The sequence below is a fragment of the Centruroides vittatus genome, unplaced genomic scaffold, assembly GCF_030686945.1.
Source record: "Centruroides vittatus isolate TY-2023 unplaced genomic scaffold, ASM3068694v2 scaffold_752, whole genome shotgun sequence".
Taxonomy (NCBI): Eukaryota; Metazoa; Arthropoda; class Arachnida; order Scorpiones; family Buthidae; genus Centruroides; species Centruroides vittatus.
In genome coordinates, this window is record NW_027122716.1 from 3,622,390 (window position 1) to 3,642,055 (window position 19,666).

The 19,666-nt window shown below is 31.1% G+C and overlaps 1 protein-coding gene across 2 annotated transcripts in view; it reads left to right on the forward strand.

Moving 5' to 3' along the window:
• Taf2 (TATA-box binding protein associated factor 2) overlaps positions 1-19,666 on the forward strand; it is a 101,923-nt gene that overhangs the window by 70,445 nt on the left and 11,812 nt on the right. For both annotated transcript variants that reach the window (XM_067287946.1, XM_067287947.1), the window contains 4 exons: positions 7,458-7,568; positions 14,071-14,156; positions 14,226-14,342; positions 16,672-16,811. In XM_067287946.1, coding sequence (XP_067144047.1) covers positions 7,458-7,568; positions 14,071-14,156; positions 14,226-14,342; positions 16,672-16,811 — 454 coding nt within the window. The remainder of the gene's footprint in view (positions 1-7,457; positions 7,569-14,070; positions 14,157-14,225; positions 14,343-16,671; positions 16,812-19,666) is intronic.

The window sequence follows — 19,666 nt, forward strand, 5'->3', positions numbered from 1 at the left end:
AAATCGTCCACAATCAATGATCCCCACTCATAGCTGATGTTCTTTAGGGAGATTAGTATGTTCCGTATGGCTGGTGAGACAGCCATGACCACATGTCTGCACTCTGCTTTACGCTTCGAGTCGATGGCATGGGTTACTCTAGACTCATGCCGGAAAGCTTGTAATGAGAGTTTTCCCTTAATTTCTGAGTTTTGTTCCTATATTTTTCTGATAAGTTCATCTTTATCCTCTTCCCTGGGAACATTTAGTAGAATGACTCTGGGTTTCCTTTTTTGTGGTCTTGTTATCCTGACCTTTTCATTGATTTCAGGCAGTTTTTCAATAGCCTCTTTTAGGTTGTTAACGTCTTGTTCAGACCTCACTCTAAATTTCAGACTCCCGCTGGGAAGAGCAGTAACCATTTTGACCCCTATATTCAAATTACCTGGGTCTATTTTTTCTTGGATTCTCTCCATGACTTCCTCTGGGCAAAGAGACTTGCCTTCTTTGTTTTGGACAGGTTCTAAAATAAGGTCTTGAGTTTTTGTTTCGTTTTCAGCTTTTGCCATAGTATCAGCAATAATGTGCGTGGTTTGGCTACCAGCAGGTCTTCCCCGCCTCACCACTTCAGCAAAGCTTGCCTTATCACCATTTCCCCCTGCCCTCAACGCAAGGACCATGCCATAAAGATGATTGGCTGCAGCATGCAGAGCGGCATCGCGTGCCGCTTTTCTATTAGTGACCGATACCGAGCCTAGGGAAGTGGCTGGCATGGCTTGCAGGATTATGTCCAGTCTGTGGGTCAGCTTGGATAGTAATTCCTTTTCGGGAAGATCCATCTTTCGAAGGAAGGATGACCCTAGCACAACAGTCCTTCCACTTCCCCAGTAAGTACAAAGGCAGAACACAAAACCGAGAGCCGTCGAGAGACAAACGCCGAACAGCTAAATACACGCCGACCGGCTAAACTCCACGTGGTGGGTAACGGTTCTTTGTTTACAGGGAAAAGTAAAATCGTAATAACAACGTTACCGCTTAACCTAGTAATACAAAACTTACCGACAGTAATATTGACCGTATTGACAATAAAATATCGATAACAAAAAGACCAATTACAGCAGGGGGGCCCGATGGGGGCCGAAAAGTACCGAAATGTTCGGGAGCCCGAACATGCAAACCGCTGAACCGATTTTGCTATCAAATTTTGCGATTTTAAAAATTTAAAAACTTACAGCTTCCTCGTTGCATGCGCAAACCGATGAAAAATCACCAATCTTTTATAAGAAAATATTTTCCCTAAAACATTCCCCCGAAGAAAAATGCTTGAAGACTCATTGCCACCCTATGAAACTGGATTCACAGATTTATTCTATTAACCGATATCTCTTTTGTAGATACGATGAACACTTTTCACACTTCAACACAAAGAAAACTTCAGTAACAGTCAAGCGATAGCGAGGCACTGCTTACTTATCCAGAGACACAAGGCATATCCATAACTTTCTATTAAGATTTCTTACATGTTTGAGATGTCTTTGCTTAAGGTTTAGCGAGTTCTCAACATTAGTGCATGTGGGGTCTCCCCCCACTCTGCGGAACTTCCTTTGTCAGGAAAGAGCAATTGTGCGTTAGTTTTTTCCTATGGCACTTCGTCGGTTTGGTGAGTTGGTTCTTCCTTTTTTTTTTTTTTTTTTTGTTCGTTTGTTATATTACTTTGGGTGGTAAGGGAAACATAATCCCCAAAATAAAAATAGAAATAAAAATACAGCTCGGACTTGGTTCCTTACAAGTTGAAAGATTTAAGTTTGACAACAATGATATACATTACTATACTGGCTTAGAGAACTACAATTCTTTCAATTCTGTACTACAAAGTTTGGGACCAGCAGCATACAGCTTAAAATATTACAAGTTTCAGGTTGTAACACTCAGTGCCAAACCAGTTGTTTTTGACTTTAATATAATTTTAAGATTGAACAACTCAAAATTTGCTGTATTCAATGTATCTGAAGAAACCGTATGAAATATTTTCGTCACTTGGATCAATTTCATGTATTTACAATGGTGAGAATTGGATATATGGAGTGAGAGATTCTTTTTGACACATACATGCCTAGTGATTTTAAAATGAAATTTCCAAATACTAGAATTATTATTGATTCTCTAGAATGCAAAATAAGCAAACCAAAAAATCATGTTGCACATCAGGCTACATGGTCGTCATGTAAAAATGACAACACATGTCATTTTTATACACAAAAGCAGTTGTAGGTGTGCCCTACAATCATTTGCAGAACCACCATATGCTTCTGAAACAAAACTTATTTGACCGTAAGTTTTGTTTCAGAAGCATATGATGGTTTTGCAAATGATTGACAGGTTGTAGAAAGATCTTCACTGTGTAAAAATAACAGAGGCAAAAGACTGTGTAATGGCTGATAGAGGTTTTAACATTCAGGACTTGCTAATTATTAAAGATGTTGTGGTAAATATACCCACTTTTATGAGAGGAATAGCACAGCTGAACAACAGTTTGTTATCTCGAGACCTGAAAATATTTAGTAAAAGAATACATACTGAACGTATTATAGGAATGACTCGTACATACAAGGTTTTGAGGCAACACATGCATCCGACAGTAACCAAACTTAAAACATAGCAATGAAATTATATTTATATGTTATGCAATTTTAGACCATGCATTGCTGGCAGAGATGCTTAATTTGTTTCACTCTTAGCCTAGCTCTCTATTGATACTGTATATAATTTTTTTTTTTTTTTTCATTTTAGATCCTAGCCCTAATATAAGTTTTTTTTTATTATTATTATTTTAAAAAATACACACCTTATAAACCATCTAGAAAAATTTCAAATAATCAAACTCAAATTGTAAAATAAAAATAACAATTAACTCAGTTATTTTAAAACTTAATGTTTATAGAACCATTTTTTTTAAAAGAGCCAGCTTGAAATGCTTATGGAAAAACATAAGTAGTTTTTTTAATCATGTCTGCAATGAATTTATCATCTCTTTGAATGATACAAACTTTGAAGTCAGTTTTAATGTAAATAAACATATGAGAACTTGTCTATTTGTCACTCTAACTGTCCTTGAATTTGATAGAAATAATTGTGATTCTGTTTTAGAGTAATTCTGTTGTAAGTACAAGGTAACCCCCATATAACATGGCACTTCTATAGCACGGATTCACTCTAACACGGTTCAAGAATTGGGTAAAACCCTCATACAACATGAAATGTAATAAATTTTAACATACTTAAGTACTAATAGTTCACAAAAATTATTATTTTCATGAACTATTAGTACTTAAGTATGTAAATTTTCTTTTTTCGCCTTCTGTCGATACACAAGGTCCTTCTCGAAACTTGTTTCAATGTTGTCAGATCTCAACGCTTCTGCTTTTGATGTTGCCAGATGTTTTTCTTTTATTCCATACTTGCTTTATTCTTCATAAGTGCTTAGCACCATATAAGGAAATTTATAAAGATCTTTTAACTAAAAGCAAGCAATCTAAAATTACATACTTTTTGCAAAAGGTAAAGCATGGATCTGAAGATAATGCAGAAAAATGCTCAGAGAATAAGGATAACTTGCCAAAAAGAAAACGCCCTTGGTTAATAGTGCTTAGTGATGACGAAGAAAACATTGTTTAATTTATATTAATATGTATCACTTAAATATCTTTATTAAAATTTTCTTATCTTAATTATGAAAATATAATAGCATGTTTTTTAATTTTTGGAACTTAACCCCTCTTTTCATACTAGTTCTTTGTTTTGTATAACACGGATTTGCATAACACGGCAATTTTTTGGAATGTAACTCCCATGTTATACGGGGGTTACCTGTACATTCTAAATATGGTATATTTTCCACATTCACAGGAAGTTTAAATCTTGAATAAGGTCATTTAACTTTAATACTTTGTCATCCTCTACTAGCCCATCTGGACTTGCAGCTAAGAATGGATATTTCGGATGAAGAAACATGCCATGTTTTTTCATAGGAATATTTACAAAAGAACAATTTGCAATTGCTTCTTTTTCATATCTTAATCCATGAAAGATTGCCTTACTTTTTATTGGCCTGCTTGACAATAATGAGGCACATAATTTCAGTGTCTACTGATTTTAATTTACAAACTTTGGAAAAATTTGAAGATGTCAAATGTAACAAATTGCACTTTTTTGTTATGGTTGGGTCTCTTTTTCCAAATGTTCTATGTATTTTGTAAGAGAAATTTGAAATATTCTGGAAGAAAAATTTTTGAATTAAAATTAATTAATTTATAATTATTAAGTTTATGAGATTGTGGCTTAATTGCCTATCTCTAGCCAAATTGCTTTGTATCTAATTTATTAATTAGCTTTAATGTATTCCAAGAGATAATCTGAGAGATTGTTTTGGTAATATTGATATATTTGCAATATGTTTTAGGCCCTTTACCTGTTATACATTCACATATTGCATTTTCTATATCCCCATCATCTCTAATTACTAATTCTATATACATTTGGTTAATTCAGATTTAAAATTACCTTTCAAATATGAAAAATTCTTTTCTTTTGTTCCTCTTAGTGTTAATAAGGATTTATTAAAATACATCAGAGCACAGCAGACAGTGACTTCTGTGATCCAACATCTCTATATAGGTATCAATTGTCTCTATGGTCAAGACTGGTGTTTGTAAAGTTGGAGAGAGAGAGCCTTATATTCAGATGTATCAGGAAGTTTGAGTGCAGGAGAGCTATCACAGGATATAGAAAAATTGAGTTCCCTGATTCCTCTTATATGCCAGTAACCTAAAAATTATTGTAAACAAGTTTAATTAATAACTAGTTAACATATGATCACCAGTATTTTTTTATTTTTTTCTATCTCATTGACAGGAAAGGCAATAAAATAATATTATATATTATATTCTTGCCTTAATATATTACATATTATATAAAAATAAATAGTATAAGGTAACTAACAGTGTTGACAGGCATCTAAAGATGGCATGTATATATTTTAAATTACCATTTCCTAGGACATTTTCAATTTCTATATCTCTACATTAAGCTTCTAGTATCATGTTGTGGCAAGAAGCAGAAATTGTTATTTCAAATGTTAATTTAAAATCATTGTCTTAATGAAATACAAAAAGTGACTAGATTGCAGTGATTATTGTGTGCTTTTAATTAGTCAAATATGCAAGCAGTAAGTTCTGTTATTTTTTTGTTGAAAAACTATATTGATGTGTAAAAGTTTTAAGCTTTAATTAGTGATTTGTCAGATTCAGTAAAAGAAAATGGGCAAAAATTCACTTATGTGTGCACTGTACAAGAAGTTTATTGTTGAAGAAATTAGTGTTATTGCATTAAACTATTGAAACAAGTAAAAAGACTTATAATTAAAATGTCTTTTTTATTGGTCATATTTATTTTACACTCTCCAAAAATTGTTTTCTCTTTGTAAAAGACTAAGATATATATCCCCTATAGTGTCTTAGAACTTCATAGGAAGTAGTTTTGTTTGTGTTGATTGTTCTTCTAAATTATAGGGATAACTTATTGGTACAGTTAACATTTCAAGTACTGGTATAAATTGGTTATAATACATGGTGTGGCTAGAAAATAACGAGACTGTGATTGCCTGCAGGCAATGGTCACAGTGGGCCAAAGTCTGTGGGTGGGTAAACAACCTTGAACAAGTTAGAACAGTGAGTCTCAACTTGCTACTGCTATTAGATTGCTGTGAGTGCCTGCTGCAAATGGACAAGTTGTTAGTGTATGTTAGAAAAATGGCCAGTTTGAAAGAGGAGCAGCATATCAACCTGAAAGTTTTGGTGAACTTGAAAAAAAACTGCCACTGAATCTTCACTGCTACGTGAAGCATACAGAGATGCATGTTTTTGTCGTGTACGTGAGTTCGAATAGCACAGAAGATTTTCTGAGGGTCGAGAGAATGTGAAAGACGATGAATGTTCTGGACAGCCCAGCACATCAAAAATCGAGGAAAACGTACGAAAAGTGGAACAAATTGTGACTAATACTGCTACAAAGAAGTTCTGGAATCTTTGCAAGAAAGGATAAGAAGAAAGTGTCAACACTTGTGGCAAAATGGTTTCATCCTCCATCAGAACAACACACCAGCCCATTCCGCCATGTCAGGGAAGCAGTTTTTGGCCAAAGAAGACAGTCACACTACTTGAACACCCACTGTACTTGCCTGACATAGCTCCGTGTGACTTTTACCTTTTCCCTAAAGTCAAGTCTGCTCTGAAGGAACACTATTTTGATTTGATTTGATTTGATTTTTGCTGTCAAGAAAAAAGACTGAGCTTTTGTGTAGCCTTACAGATGATGACCTGTAACACTTATGATCAGTGGAAGTTGTGAATGCAGCACCGTATGGAAGCAGAAGGATCATACATTGAAGAGGAACACAACTTTAAATCTTGAGTAGTATACTCAAGATTTAAAGTTCCAGCTTCAGTCTCATTATTTTCTAGCCACATCTCGTATATCAGGCTCAGTAAATGACCATATTCCAGGAAAAGGAAAAAAATTTTATTTTAAAGTTTTGACCTTAGGCATTGATTAGACAAAAGTGAAAGAAATCAATGGCAATTTTACTGATCTTTAGATCTGTTCTTATTAACAAAAAATGTGAAATCTTTTTTGTGAAATCTTATCCTTAAAAGTTTCATCCACTGATAAGTTACCTTATCATGTAATAGTCATAAGGACATGAAATTATAAAGGTTTAAATCTAATAATTAACAATAAAAATATAGATGTAGATTATTTTAACTTACCTTTCTATTAAATTGGCTTTCCTACCAGCTAACTCGGCATTGTATTTTTTAATTTCTCCTTTAATTGTACTATTGTTAACCTTTTTAAATAATAATTTCATTCTTCCATTATTTTAAAGTAAGCTATCCTTTGAATGGGACACCTTGTTTACAACTACATCAATATGCACAACACCTTTGTCACATAATCACTTTTTCCCCCTATTACATGGGGTGGTAATCCTATGTCGCCACAAATGACTTTACCTTTTTAAGATTTATAAAGAAATAAATTATTGTATAATTCTCTTGCAAACCTTGTAACCGGTGCTGCCAAAGTTCGTACAGAAAGAGGATATTCTTTGATCTAACGGTAATAAAAAAAAAAGAAAAAGGAAAAAAAAAAAAAAAATAGAATAAATTTCGCTTGAAGAAGGACCTAGTGAGGGGCCGAAAACGTTAGCGTACGAACTTTGGCAGCACCGGTTACAAGGTTTGCAAGAGAATTAAATGATTTCACCCCGGTGTGTATAGGTGAATTGTATTAAATTATTGTAATTGGCAATGCATGTTTTGTTGAAAGTATTGCCTATTTATATATAGCAATGTATGTTTGACAATAACAATTACTTAAAACATATTGAAAAAATTGATTGAATGTAAATAATGTTTCAGACAATACCTCGAGCTATGGCAGAATTAAGAACAGTCCATGGTATTTGCCCTCCAGAAGTGTTAAGCTTTCTACTAGATTTATTTAAATACAATGACAACAGTAAAAACAAAGTAAGTAGTACAAAATAAATAACAGATTTAATTTTTATAATAAAAGGTTATTTTTATTTTTATGGAAATTTTACATTTTTGTGTGTAATCTGCTGATTATGTATATCTAAAAGACAATTTGAAATGGGCTTGGATTATGTGATGGAGCCAATTATACACTGATTGGGCTGCAATTTGAAAAAATTATAGATTTATAAATTTCCACTGTCATTTGTCCGTTCATTTGTCTGTCTTTCCTTGATCTTGAGAACTGAGTCAGACAGATGAAATCCGAGACCAGATACGAAAAGCTTAGGGGCATGATGCCTCAATTAATTATATATGAACTTCTGATGCAAACCAGAAGTCATGTTATTTCAAATAAATTTTTCCCTGAAAGGAGTTAGATATATGACTAGCATGACTCTATTGCTAACAGAAAAGTATGATGTACAGTACATGGACAAGACACTACAGTACTGTTTTGAGGTGGAGAGCATATAGTTTAAATTAAATAAATTAAAAATATGATAAAAAATTGCAGCCCAGCATTGTCACAATAAATAATTGCTTGTTTTAAATTGCAATTGCAAACTTGCTGCTCCCATAGCTGTCGAGTATATAGTTGGGCAGGTTATATAAAGATCTTTGGTTAAGAAATTTTCTGCAGGTTATATGCACAAAAATATGGTACAGTAGAGAGTCGTTAATCCGAATCAATTGGGGACTGGGGTTGTTCGGATTAGTGATTTGTTCAGATAACCGATTATGTACGAAAAAATATATTAACCTGTCCGATGTTGAAATTTTTCTCCATTGCGTGTCGCTTTGTGTTGAATTTTCGTCAATTTTAAGCCTAATGAAAATTTTTATAATAATAATTGAGGCTATTGTATTGTTAAAAATTATTTCTTTATTTTGTACAAACAAAATAAATATATTGAAGAATATAAAAACATGAAAATTATACTTTAGAAGTAAATCTAGTATCAAAAACGTTCGATTCAGCACGACACAGTCCGACTGAAAATCGTTCGGATAACCGGCGATTTGGATTACCGGGGTTCGGATTAACGACTCTCTACTGTAATTATTTTTGCTGAAATAGAGTAGTAAATTTTAAGAATTGATAATATAGTTCACTAGATATGTTTCAATGAGTTCTGATATAATATACACAGATTTGTATGCTGTGATTTCCTGTATATAATCTATAGCAGCAAATAACTTACAAAAATTGCTAGAACACAATGTTCATTGCTTTCAAATTGACTTTAAAACACAGATAACTCACAAATTATGTGCAGAAAATTGTATAATATAGAGTGGTTTAAGAATTAAATTATTAAATGAAATACTAATTAACAACTTGATAACTGATGAAAGGTTTTAAAAAAACTGTTAGTCACATAAAATAACAAATCAATTTTTAGTCTGTTTAATCAAATTTAATCAAGAAATAAAATGAAAAATGGTTTAGTATTTAAAAAATATTAACCTATATTTTATAAGAGTTTATCACACTAGTTTGTAACCACACTTATGTGATTTTATAACTTTTTGTTTTGTAAATTAAATAGAAAAACTTAAATTAAAAAGAAAATATATTAATAAATAGATGAAATATTAAAAACTTTACAACATATAAATAATTTCCAAAAATTACTTGCACAACAGTTACTAAGAAATATCAAATACAATGAGCAATTATTTATTGTGACATTGTCATAATGTCGGGCTCCAGTTTTTAATCATATTTTTAACTTATTTCATTTAAAATATATGCTATTCCCCTCAAATTAGTAGTGGTTTTCCTCTGTACATCATATTTTTCTTTTTACTATAGAGTTGTGATGATCATCTATCTAACACTTTTCAGGGGGAAAAGTTTTGAATCGAAATAACATGACTTCTGGTTTGCATTTGAAGTTTATATATAGTTAATTGGGGCCTCTTGCCCCTGTCTTATCTCATCTTTCATCTATCTAATTCCATTCTTGAGATTAAGGAAAGACAGACAGATGACAGTGGAAATTTATAGGTCTACAGTTTTTCAAATTGCAGCCCAATTAGAATAAATGTAAATGTTTAAAAAATTACAATGTTGTTTAATCTATTTTTTGTACCAAAAGAGTAAAAAAGGAACCAAATTTGGTACAAAGTAGCCAAACCTGGCATCACTGTATGCATTCCCCCAATATGCAAACTAACACATGCATGGGACCACATCCATTTAAAGGAGTGGATGTCCTTAAACGTTAACCTATATTTTCTGAATACAGTAAAATGGTCTGCTAAAATCATGTGTTTGAATTTCTCTAGTTTGATCTCAGATTGTAGTTTTTGTTTACTATGAGAAGAATTTCATCTCTGAATATATAAGTCAAAAAATATTGGTGATACGATTGTATCATCATCATAATAAGCATAGGCCTAAACATCAATCTTAGAATAATTTATGGTTAAATTGGTAACATGTTTTTAGAAGATCCTGTATAAATAGTTAAAACTGAATGTACTGTAATGTTTATTAATACAGAGAATTCTATTGAAAAGAAATATCAATAAAACAAAAATTTTACTTCATTTATTAGATAAAAGACTAACACATTCCCCATAGGGAATCAGCCTGAGAAACTTATTTGCACCAAATGTGTAATGTAAAGACCATAAAATTTTGGTTTTAGACTACCATGTGAATGTGCAATTTTTTAAATATTAAAAGCTTGTTTTCATGATAATATCCATAGAATTGCTTGGCCAAATTGAAAAATAGAAAAATTCAGTGTTCTGATAGTGAAAATTTAAAATAATAATTATACTACCCAATGGTCCAAGGTCCCAAATGAATAGAGTGACCATATTGTTTATTTGCTAATCCAGGATAATTTTTAAGAGCAAGTGACAAACAGATCTAAAAAATAGCTAAAATTATTTATATACAGTAGAGTCCCGAAAACTTGGCCTAATGTGGACCGAAGGGTGGCCGAGTTTGTGAAAATGCCGGGTTATCAGGAATGGGGTTAAAAAAGAATAAGTACAAGTGTTTCCTCAGAAAATACTGTACTGTACTTGTATGTATTGTTTGCTTGAGAATACAACAGAGACTAAACTGCCCAAATACCCTTAAACAAAGGAAAAGTATGTACTTTATGAAGGCATAGAGCCTTTACTACATAAAAATGAAAATTAACCAGCCGACTTTGCAAAAACTGGCTACTTTTTTTTTAAAGAAATGTGTAATGTCCTGTTGTTTTCTGCACTGCACTCTGCATTTTGCTGCTTCATCACAAAGACGACGAAGGAACAGTAAGTTCATTACCAACACACCTTGTTGTTCAAAATACTGAAGGATGGTTTTGACAGCCTTTAGTTCCTCACTATGTGATATTTTAGGAACTTGTACGGTGGAGTCCTCAACATCAACATCTTTATCATTTTCCGGCATTTTTTCATTAACTGTGACAGCAGCAATAATTTCTGCATCGGACATAATGTGCCAGACACGTGGAGGAGGAGTGGGAGTGTGGCTGAGTTATCCAGACTGCCAGGTTATTGAGTGCAGAGTTTTCGGGACTCTACTGTATTGACCTATAAATTGGTTATATTGCATTGGAAGACCTATAAAATGTTCTATTTAAAATTTTCTTTTATTTTTGAGGGTTAAAAACAGAAGAAATCTGAGACTGTCCTAGACAAAATCATACGTCATCCTATAAATGAGAAGGTGAAATTTGGCATGCCAATTTGTAAGTTTTCAGTCCAAAAACTGAACAATTGGAAATTCCCAATAAAGAAAAAATTGCTGCAAAACAATAACAGAAACTATAATTCTCTCCAAAAATGAAAACATATATGAATTAGATTTTTTTAGTCAAAATTCAATAATAAGGCCAGTGCATTTGATGTTGGATGTAATAACCAATGACAGATACACAAAAATGAAACTGCATATGACAAAATTCTATGTCCACATAGTATAATTGTTTGTACTTGGCAGATGTACAAGTTTTAAACTATTCCAAAATGAAACCAATAATGTTATTCACATGGTTACAATGTGCTGCTCATTTGGATTAATTTGAATTACTAATAAGTCTTGTCAAGACTTACTACATGGACAAGAAATAAAAGGACTAATTGGGTATCATGGAGTAGAACATTATAAATGATTACCTTCTAAATTATTCCATTTGGGAATGAATATGATTATGTCTTGTTGACAGGAATATTGGTAAGTAATAATGAAGACGACATTTGGAGGAAATTATCTTTAAAGATAAACCAAAAGTCATTGTTGACTTTGTGTAAACATCTATTTCATGTTAACTGCTGTGTTATTGAATCAATAAAGCTATAACATACTGTCACTTCTAATGTCTAGCTTGGGCTACCATGCCCAGTTCCCAATGATGGTGATGTTACAGAATGCATATAAGCTGAGTAGTAGATTTATACAGACAAGATTTGTGTTTGGAATAATTCTTTTGGAGTTCTCAAGGCTTCTGAAAAGTTTGGTAGGCCAACTGCTGAAGAGAACTTTCAATAAGAATGGTTGTGTATTCGTCTACTAAACAATCTTTGAGCTGGCATACCCAATACTGCAAAATGTTTTGATAGATTGAGAAATGCTGCAAAAATATCTTTCTGACTTCAAAGTAAATTATTAATCTGTTTGATCACTCTTCATAGCTAATCCATTCCATATGAAAAGTGACTGCTAGATGAACTATGGTAGTTTCAGAATAATACATCAATCTGTGCAAATTCTTTGGAATTAATTCCATTATGAATTTTAAGTATATATGGAATTACATAAATAGGAAACCATTTCTTCAATTCAATGATAACTGCTTTGGAATCAAATGAGGATACCTCACTAAGGTCAGAAAAGTCTAAGTAACTAGTAGTATTCAATACATGGTATTTTTGCTGAAACTTAAATAAATTTGATGTTGCATTATTAACTCTAAGCTCTCAAAACTCACTCCTTTTCTGTTGCTAATGGCTGAATTGTTTTTACCCCTCAGGCTACAAGGGGAACTTGTATGGCAAAACCAGTCTAACAGTTTTTCAATGGCCCGACTTTATTTTTAATGGATAAGGCCGATTTTGGCTGATTTCGTGTTTAAAGAGTTAAGGATGTGCTTCTGATACTCACTTTTATACCTCTCCAAAGCTGTAAAAACATGATTATACAATAAATTTCCATCTATCAGCACATTTTGGATTTTTTTTGTGTGATCCTTCTCTCCCCATGCTTTGAATAGTATACATACAAATTTTGGTGCCATTCTACATAGTAATTGAAGCTATAGAAGACTCTAAATACAGATACTTTAATTGTAACCAACTGGTATATACAGAGATTTAGTATTTAATCACAGAAATAGAATCATTTATTTCAGATGAACTATGTATTTGTCGAAAAAAAAAAGTTACAATAATGCTAAAATGTTAAAGAATTCAGGAGTTTGAGTCTTGCAAAAACATTTTGCCTGAATAAAAGTATTTGATCCGAGATGAAGCATTAAAGGACATTAAATTTGACATAATTTCTATTTGAATTTATTGTTGTTAAAGAATGTGGTCTGATCAAGAGACATTTAATGTTTTGAAAAATGTCTTATCGATATCCAAGAAATATTGTGTTCAAGAAGTCAGGAGTTTTAACTCCTGACTTTTTGAACACAACATTTCTTGGATATTGTTTTCAGTTGTTTAATATTATCAAAATTAACAGGCTCTAAAATAGTTTTTATAATATATTTTAGCAATTACAATAAACAAGTAAGTTATGATTATATTTGTGTAAATAAGTATTTTTAGCACATTACCAGCCTCAATGAATGTTTTAACATTTAAGTACTGGTTATTTTAATTGTTATTTGCTCACAGTATGGTAGTTTACATTAAAATATTTATTTTTATAATTAATTGTTCAATTTATATTATGTATATTCTTGTTATTTTTATGAAAATATTAGTTTTGATTTGATATTTCGATATATTGTTCTAATCTACAATGTAGTAAATCAAAGCATGTGTGCATATGCATGTACTGTACATATATACACTCACATTCCATAGTGATTAATAGATACTTCATGATTTAAAAATGTCTTTGAACTAGATTTTAAAAACATTTTAAAGTTACAAATCCATTTTGTAGATCATTATACATTAATGTAAATAAAAAAAAACTTTATTTGGATGAAACAGTATATTAAATGATTATATAATTATAATGGAGAATTTATTTTAAATAATATATATTAAATATACATTATTTTCTATTCTTAGGTCTTTCGTAAAAGACATTTACATAATTCCATTCACTTGTTATAACATACAAGCAGAAAATGTTCACTGAATTTTTAATTTAAAAAGTTATATTTTTTTTATAATTTTAGAAGTTTCACTTGTAATTATTTCAAAATTTTCAAGAACTAAATCTATTTTTCATCTGTTTTAAAATTCTCTTGTTAATAATTAACAGTATATTATCTTTATCCATTTTCAGTATTGTGACAATTATTACAGAGGTGCTTTAATAGAAGCTCTTGGTGAAACCGTTACACCTATTTTATCTGTTATTACTCAGACAGGGTAAGAATAAATGATTTATTAAATATTCTAGATGCTTTGATGTTTTATGAGTTTTTTTTTTATTTATAGACAACCTGTGTCTGCCGATTCTCTTTCGTCAGATACAAAGCTCATATTGGAAGAAATTACTCGATGCCTTAATTTAGAAAAATTGTTATCGTGTTATAAATATACAGTTACAGTTAGGTAATTCTATTTTTTTCAATTTATTTGTTTAGCCATATAAATTGGTACACTATTTATTAACTGATTTTATACAATGTAGAAAATTAGATGTATGTTTTCAATGAAAGAATTGTTTGAAATTAGTTAAGTCAATTTAGAATCATTACTGTTAATTGATAAAATGTTTAAGTGTGCTCACTGAAATTGAAAATTTGATGAAATTTTGATTTTCTAAGGTAAGCTTTTATGTAAGATATTTATATTAATGGTAAGATGCAGCCACAGAATTGCCACAAAAAATGTGAATTATTATTTTATTAGTGAACAATTGAAGAAATTTTGTTGTCATCTTGTCAAATTAAATAATAATTTCTGCTTTATATGAGAGAGTATAACATTTGAATATATACAACATCATACCAAATGCTCAGGTTAAGAAATTTTCCAACAAATTTTGTGACCCTTCTATTCTTACAACACAGTTTCAAAACTTAGGATTTCATTTGTGAACAGTGAATGATGCTCAGATAAACAAGAGTATCTGTTCATCAATTAATAAGTCATCTTCTTGCCTTTAAAGATGTTTACTATAATTAGTTTGTTCCATATTATTTTAAATTACATCCTTTTTTTAATACTAGTTGTATTTAGCAAAATGTTTGCTGTAAAAAATTGTTGTTAAATTACACATAATAAATTTACAGTAGAGCATCGATTATCCGACCCCCGATCGACTGTCACGTCGGTTAACCGACCGCGTTCTAGTCGGCAAATTCAAATGTCCGCTATTGATGTGGCACTACAATATTTGGCTATGTCTTGGCTACTTTAATATTATTTTTGTTAAATTTTTGCGTGTTTTAGCTGGCAACAATGGCTCGACCATGAAAGGGAGGCCAGTATTTAAACCATGCTTAATTTTTATTTTGTCTTTATTTTTGTATTTATTTTGTGGAAAATAAAGAAATAATTTTTAACAATACAATAGTGACAATTATTATTTTAAAAAAAAATTTTGTTAGGCTTAACATCGATGAAAATTCAACACTAATTAGGTTAATAGTGATATACTAATATACTTATAATGTATTTTTTCATACTTTTCGGTTATCCGTTTTTTCAGTTATCCGACCAACCCCAGTCCCCAATTGAGTCGGATAATCGATGCTCTACTGTATATGCTTCTTTAATTTTCTACTTAATATAAGACATATAAAATTTCTCAATATACAACAGTTTTTGTATAAATATCTTCACAGGTATTCATTCCTGCATACAAATTAAGTTTATTATATTTAATCAAATGCAATTTTTAGTTTCTTTCTTGCCTCCCTGTAAGAGTTATTCTTTGCTTAGGTACTATTTTATTTGAAAGAAATTATATTAGTCTTCCAGATTAAAATTTAATTTACAATACTCTTTCTGTTAATAACATAAAATTAAAAAATAATTGAGTTGACATTCATTGATTTCCAAAGTTATTTTCAGAAGCATTTTTAGGGACAGTGTTAAGTTCAATAGCTGGAATGGAGGGAGGAATGCCTTAACAGGAAGAACAAAAAAAAACTTGAGCACATTTTTGCTTCTAATTATTTTAAATGAAATTAAACAGTAAAATAGATGCAATAGAGTAATATACATCAAATAAGCTTCAAAATAATGTATAAAATGTAATACACATAAATATACCTTAATGAGTTGGAAATAGATTTCACTTTTGTTTATATCTACATATACACTATATACCAGGGGTGGCCAACTTTTGTGCACATTAGATCTACTTTTTATCATAAAAATGTGTCGCGATCGACTTGTTGTCATAGGCATAGTCTAAGTGGGGAGGGGGAAGTGTGAAATACATACTATGTTTATACACTGTGTTTCAGTATGAAGTGCACTGCTTATGAGTCGAGTCATAACTGCATGCATACAGTTGCGTTCAGTTACAAATATAATACATTAAGTCAAGACATCGCCAAGCCAATTTTGGTCGATCACGATCAACTTGTTGGCCACCCCTGCTATATACTATCAATTAACAGTGTGTTAGTTAGCCCATAATAATCTGGCATTTAATGATTTGTTTGTTAATATTTTCTTATGTTTTAACATTGATTATTCTTTAAATAACCAAGTAATATTTTAAAAATTTACTAGTCATCTAAATTAATCAGTTATTCTTGTGAATTGTAACACATGGAAGTGATGCAAAACATTGAAATTGGGCTACTGAAGGTAGAGCAGAGTGTCAAAGATACAATAAATATAAATTTTATTCATTTTAAATTTATATAAAATGTCTTGATTAGTGTAACAGTATAAAGAACTATTATTATTTGTTTTTATTTAGTTGTCTTAGAGCAATTCGACGTTTGCAAATGATGGGCCATTTGCCAAGTAATCCAACATTATTTCAAGAATATTCTGCCTATGGAAATTTTATTGAAGTTAGACTTGCTTCATTAGAAGCACTAGTTGATTTCACTAAAGGTAAGTCATGTGAACAAATCAATTTTTCTCAATATTTGGAATATATAATTAAATTTTGAGAACCTTAAGGGCAATGATACAAGCAGATTTCTAGTGGTCCTGATCAAATGTCTCCATAGGCACAATGTCAAAAAATGGACAGTTTTTAAGGGTTCAAATGAAAGAACTGCATAATTTGCAGATATTGTGAAGCCTGAAATCTTTTCATTTCAAATATTATACATTTTCAAATGTTATTGATGTTCAGCAATGGATTGATTGCAGTTTATACAGTAGATCATCGATTATCCGACTTAATTAGGGACTGGGGTTGGTCGGATAACCGAAAAGTATGAAAAAATACATTATTAGTATAGTGTATTAGGCCTGGTTTAAATACTAGCCTCCCTTTCATGGTCGAGCCAGTGCTGCCAGCTAAAACATGCAAAAATTTAACAAAAATAATATTAAAGTAGCCAAGACATAACCAAATATTGTAGCGCCACATCACTAGCAGACATTTGAATTTGCCGACTAGAACGTGGTCGGTTAACCAATAAGTCGGTTAATCGGAGGTCGGATAATCGATGCTCTACTGTACTTATAAAAACTATTCACAAAAGCTGGATTTGATGGGTGTCATAAAAAATAACCTTATCTTTACACTAGCAAATAATTTTAGTGAATATATAAACATTTTCTACCTTTTAATAGGTCTGCATCAGATCAATGTATTTATACATTCTGTTCTTAGAGTATATGAGAGTTCTAACACAAATGTTACAAAATTCAAACTTAGATCAATGTTTTTATATTTATACAGATGCAGACCTGTTAATAGGTAAAAAATATTTGTATATTCATTAAAGTTATTTGCTGGTGTAAAAATAAGATTAATGAGCATAAGTATAAATGACAAAAAAATAAATTTGTTACAACAAGAGGTGGCCTAAAAATCTCACACATCTTTGAACAGCAATTTGTCATCATTTCCAGCATTTTCATCTTCATTTGCTGTGGAAGAATTGCTTCATCACAAATATAACAATGCAAACAATTTCTAAAAGCCATATCAAAATATTTTAGAATTATGGAAGTCAATAATTAAACATTTCTTATTTAACTGGTTTAAGTTATAAAAAACGTTTAATTTCATTAAAGGGAAAAAAACAATACGTCAATAATTAACAAAAAAAACTTAATCCTTTATAAATCCAAACTGATTTAATAAAAAATAAAAATGCTTTTCATCAGTTTCACTGATCTTCCTCAGTTGTCAATAATTAATGTTAAGATATAACCATCAACGGTTATTACGGTGCCGACTGAGGACAGTCACTCTCGGCCAGAAACATCCACTCAAGGCACTCGGTCGGCCATTGCAACCCCGAGAAGATATAGATATACAATTGAAAACCCATTACTAAGCAAATATACTCCCACAACTGCCGTAAATGAATGGGCTAAACTTTAGCCCGTTCATTTATGGCAGTTGTGGGAGTATATTTGCTTAGTAATGGGTTTTCGATTGGTGTGTATATTTGTATATCTATACCTTGCCGAGGTTGCGATGGCCGACCGAGTGCCTTGAATGGATGTTTCTGGCCGAGGGAGTGATTGTGTCACCAGTTGGCACTGTAATAACCATTGAAGGTTATATCTTAATTTTATATACACTGGAAGAGGAGATCGGACCAAAGGTCCAGTAGTGTAACTGGCAATGCGTCCGTATGGTAAGCCAGAGTTGCAGGTTTGAGTCTCACTCTCACTTTAAACTGGAAGAAAAGAATCAGCCCAATCTAAATTAATTAATTAAATATTATAATTATTAACCCTTTCCCGGCCAGGGTACCGATCTATCGTTACCCTATTCGTTTAGCAAAACGGCCAGGGTACCGATTGATCGTTACCCTGTTAACAATCGATTTTTATAAAATTTATCGACAACAGATGTCAGCACTTGACGGCATCGTCTTGTTTATCGTTCATTCTACATATTTTTGTCCAGGTAGTGTTTTGTCGACTTAAAAAATTTTAATTATCGGTTATTTTTTCTTAATTTTTCATTTTCTGATAATTTTTTATTTTATTTTTAGCATATTCATGCAATAATATTGCTATAATAAGTTTATTCAGCTATAATATGTTAATATATCGTAAATATTTAAGTTATGACCTTCAGTTCTGATATTTTATATATTTTTTTTAATTTTTAATTTTTTTTTAAATCTAAAATATTAGCAAATGTTACATCTATTGCTATTGGTAATCGTATGTTTATTACAAAAATATATAGTCTTGTTTGATATGAAATGAATAAAGTATATTAGTTAATTATGTTAGATGAAAGCAGAATAAAGTTCAGATTTCAAACAAATGTTTGATATAATGTGCGATAATTTCACAACGAATAAACGTACGTGCATAAATGTAATATCAAACTGTACAGAACAATATTCTACGTCATTCTGGCTCAGTGACAATAAGAATAAAGTAACCAGACAATGTTAATTTTGACAAAAAGTAACAAATTTTCAAGTTTGAATGTCAATTATCATATATTATTTTTTTTTCTCATAAATTTTTCAAACAAACTTTATTGAAAAATGTCGTATTTAAAACTAACTATATTGATAAATATATGTGATTTTTTTCATATGAATCAAATAATAATTTAATTTTTGGTGAATTTTTAAAATAATATTGCCCGATTTACCTATTTTGACCTTGGCCGTTTTACAAAATAAGGGGGCGTGGCAGACGGCAGGGAAAGGGTTAATTTTAATACAAGATGACACCTAACACCACACTCTAATGCCAAATTCATTTCTAATTTATAATCATTATATCCAAATTTAGCCTGTTCATTTAGCGCA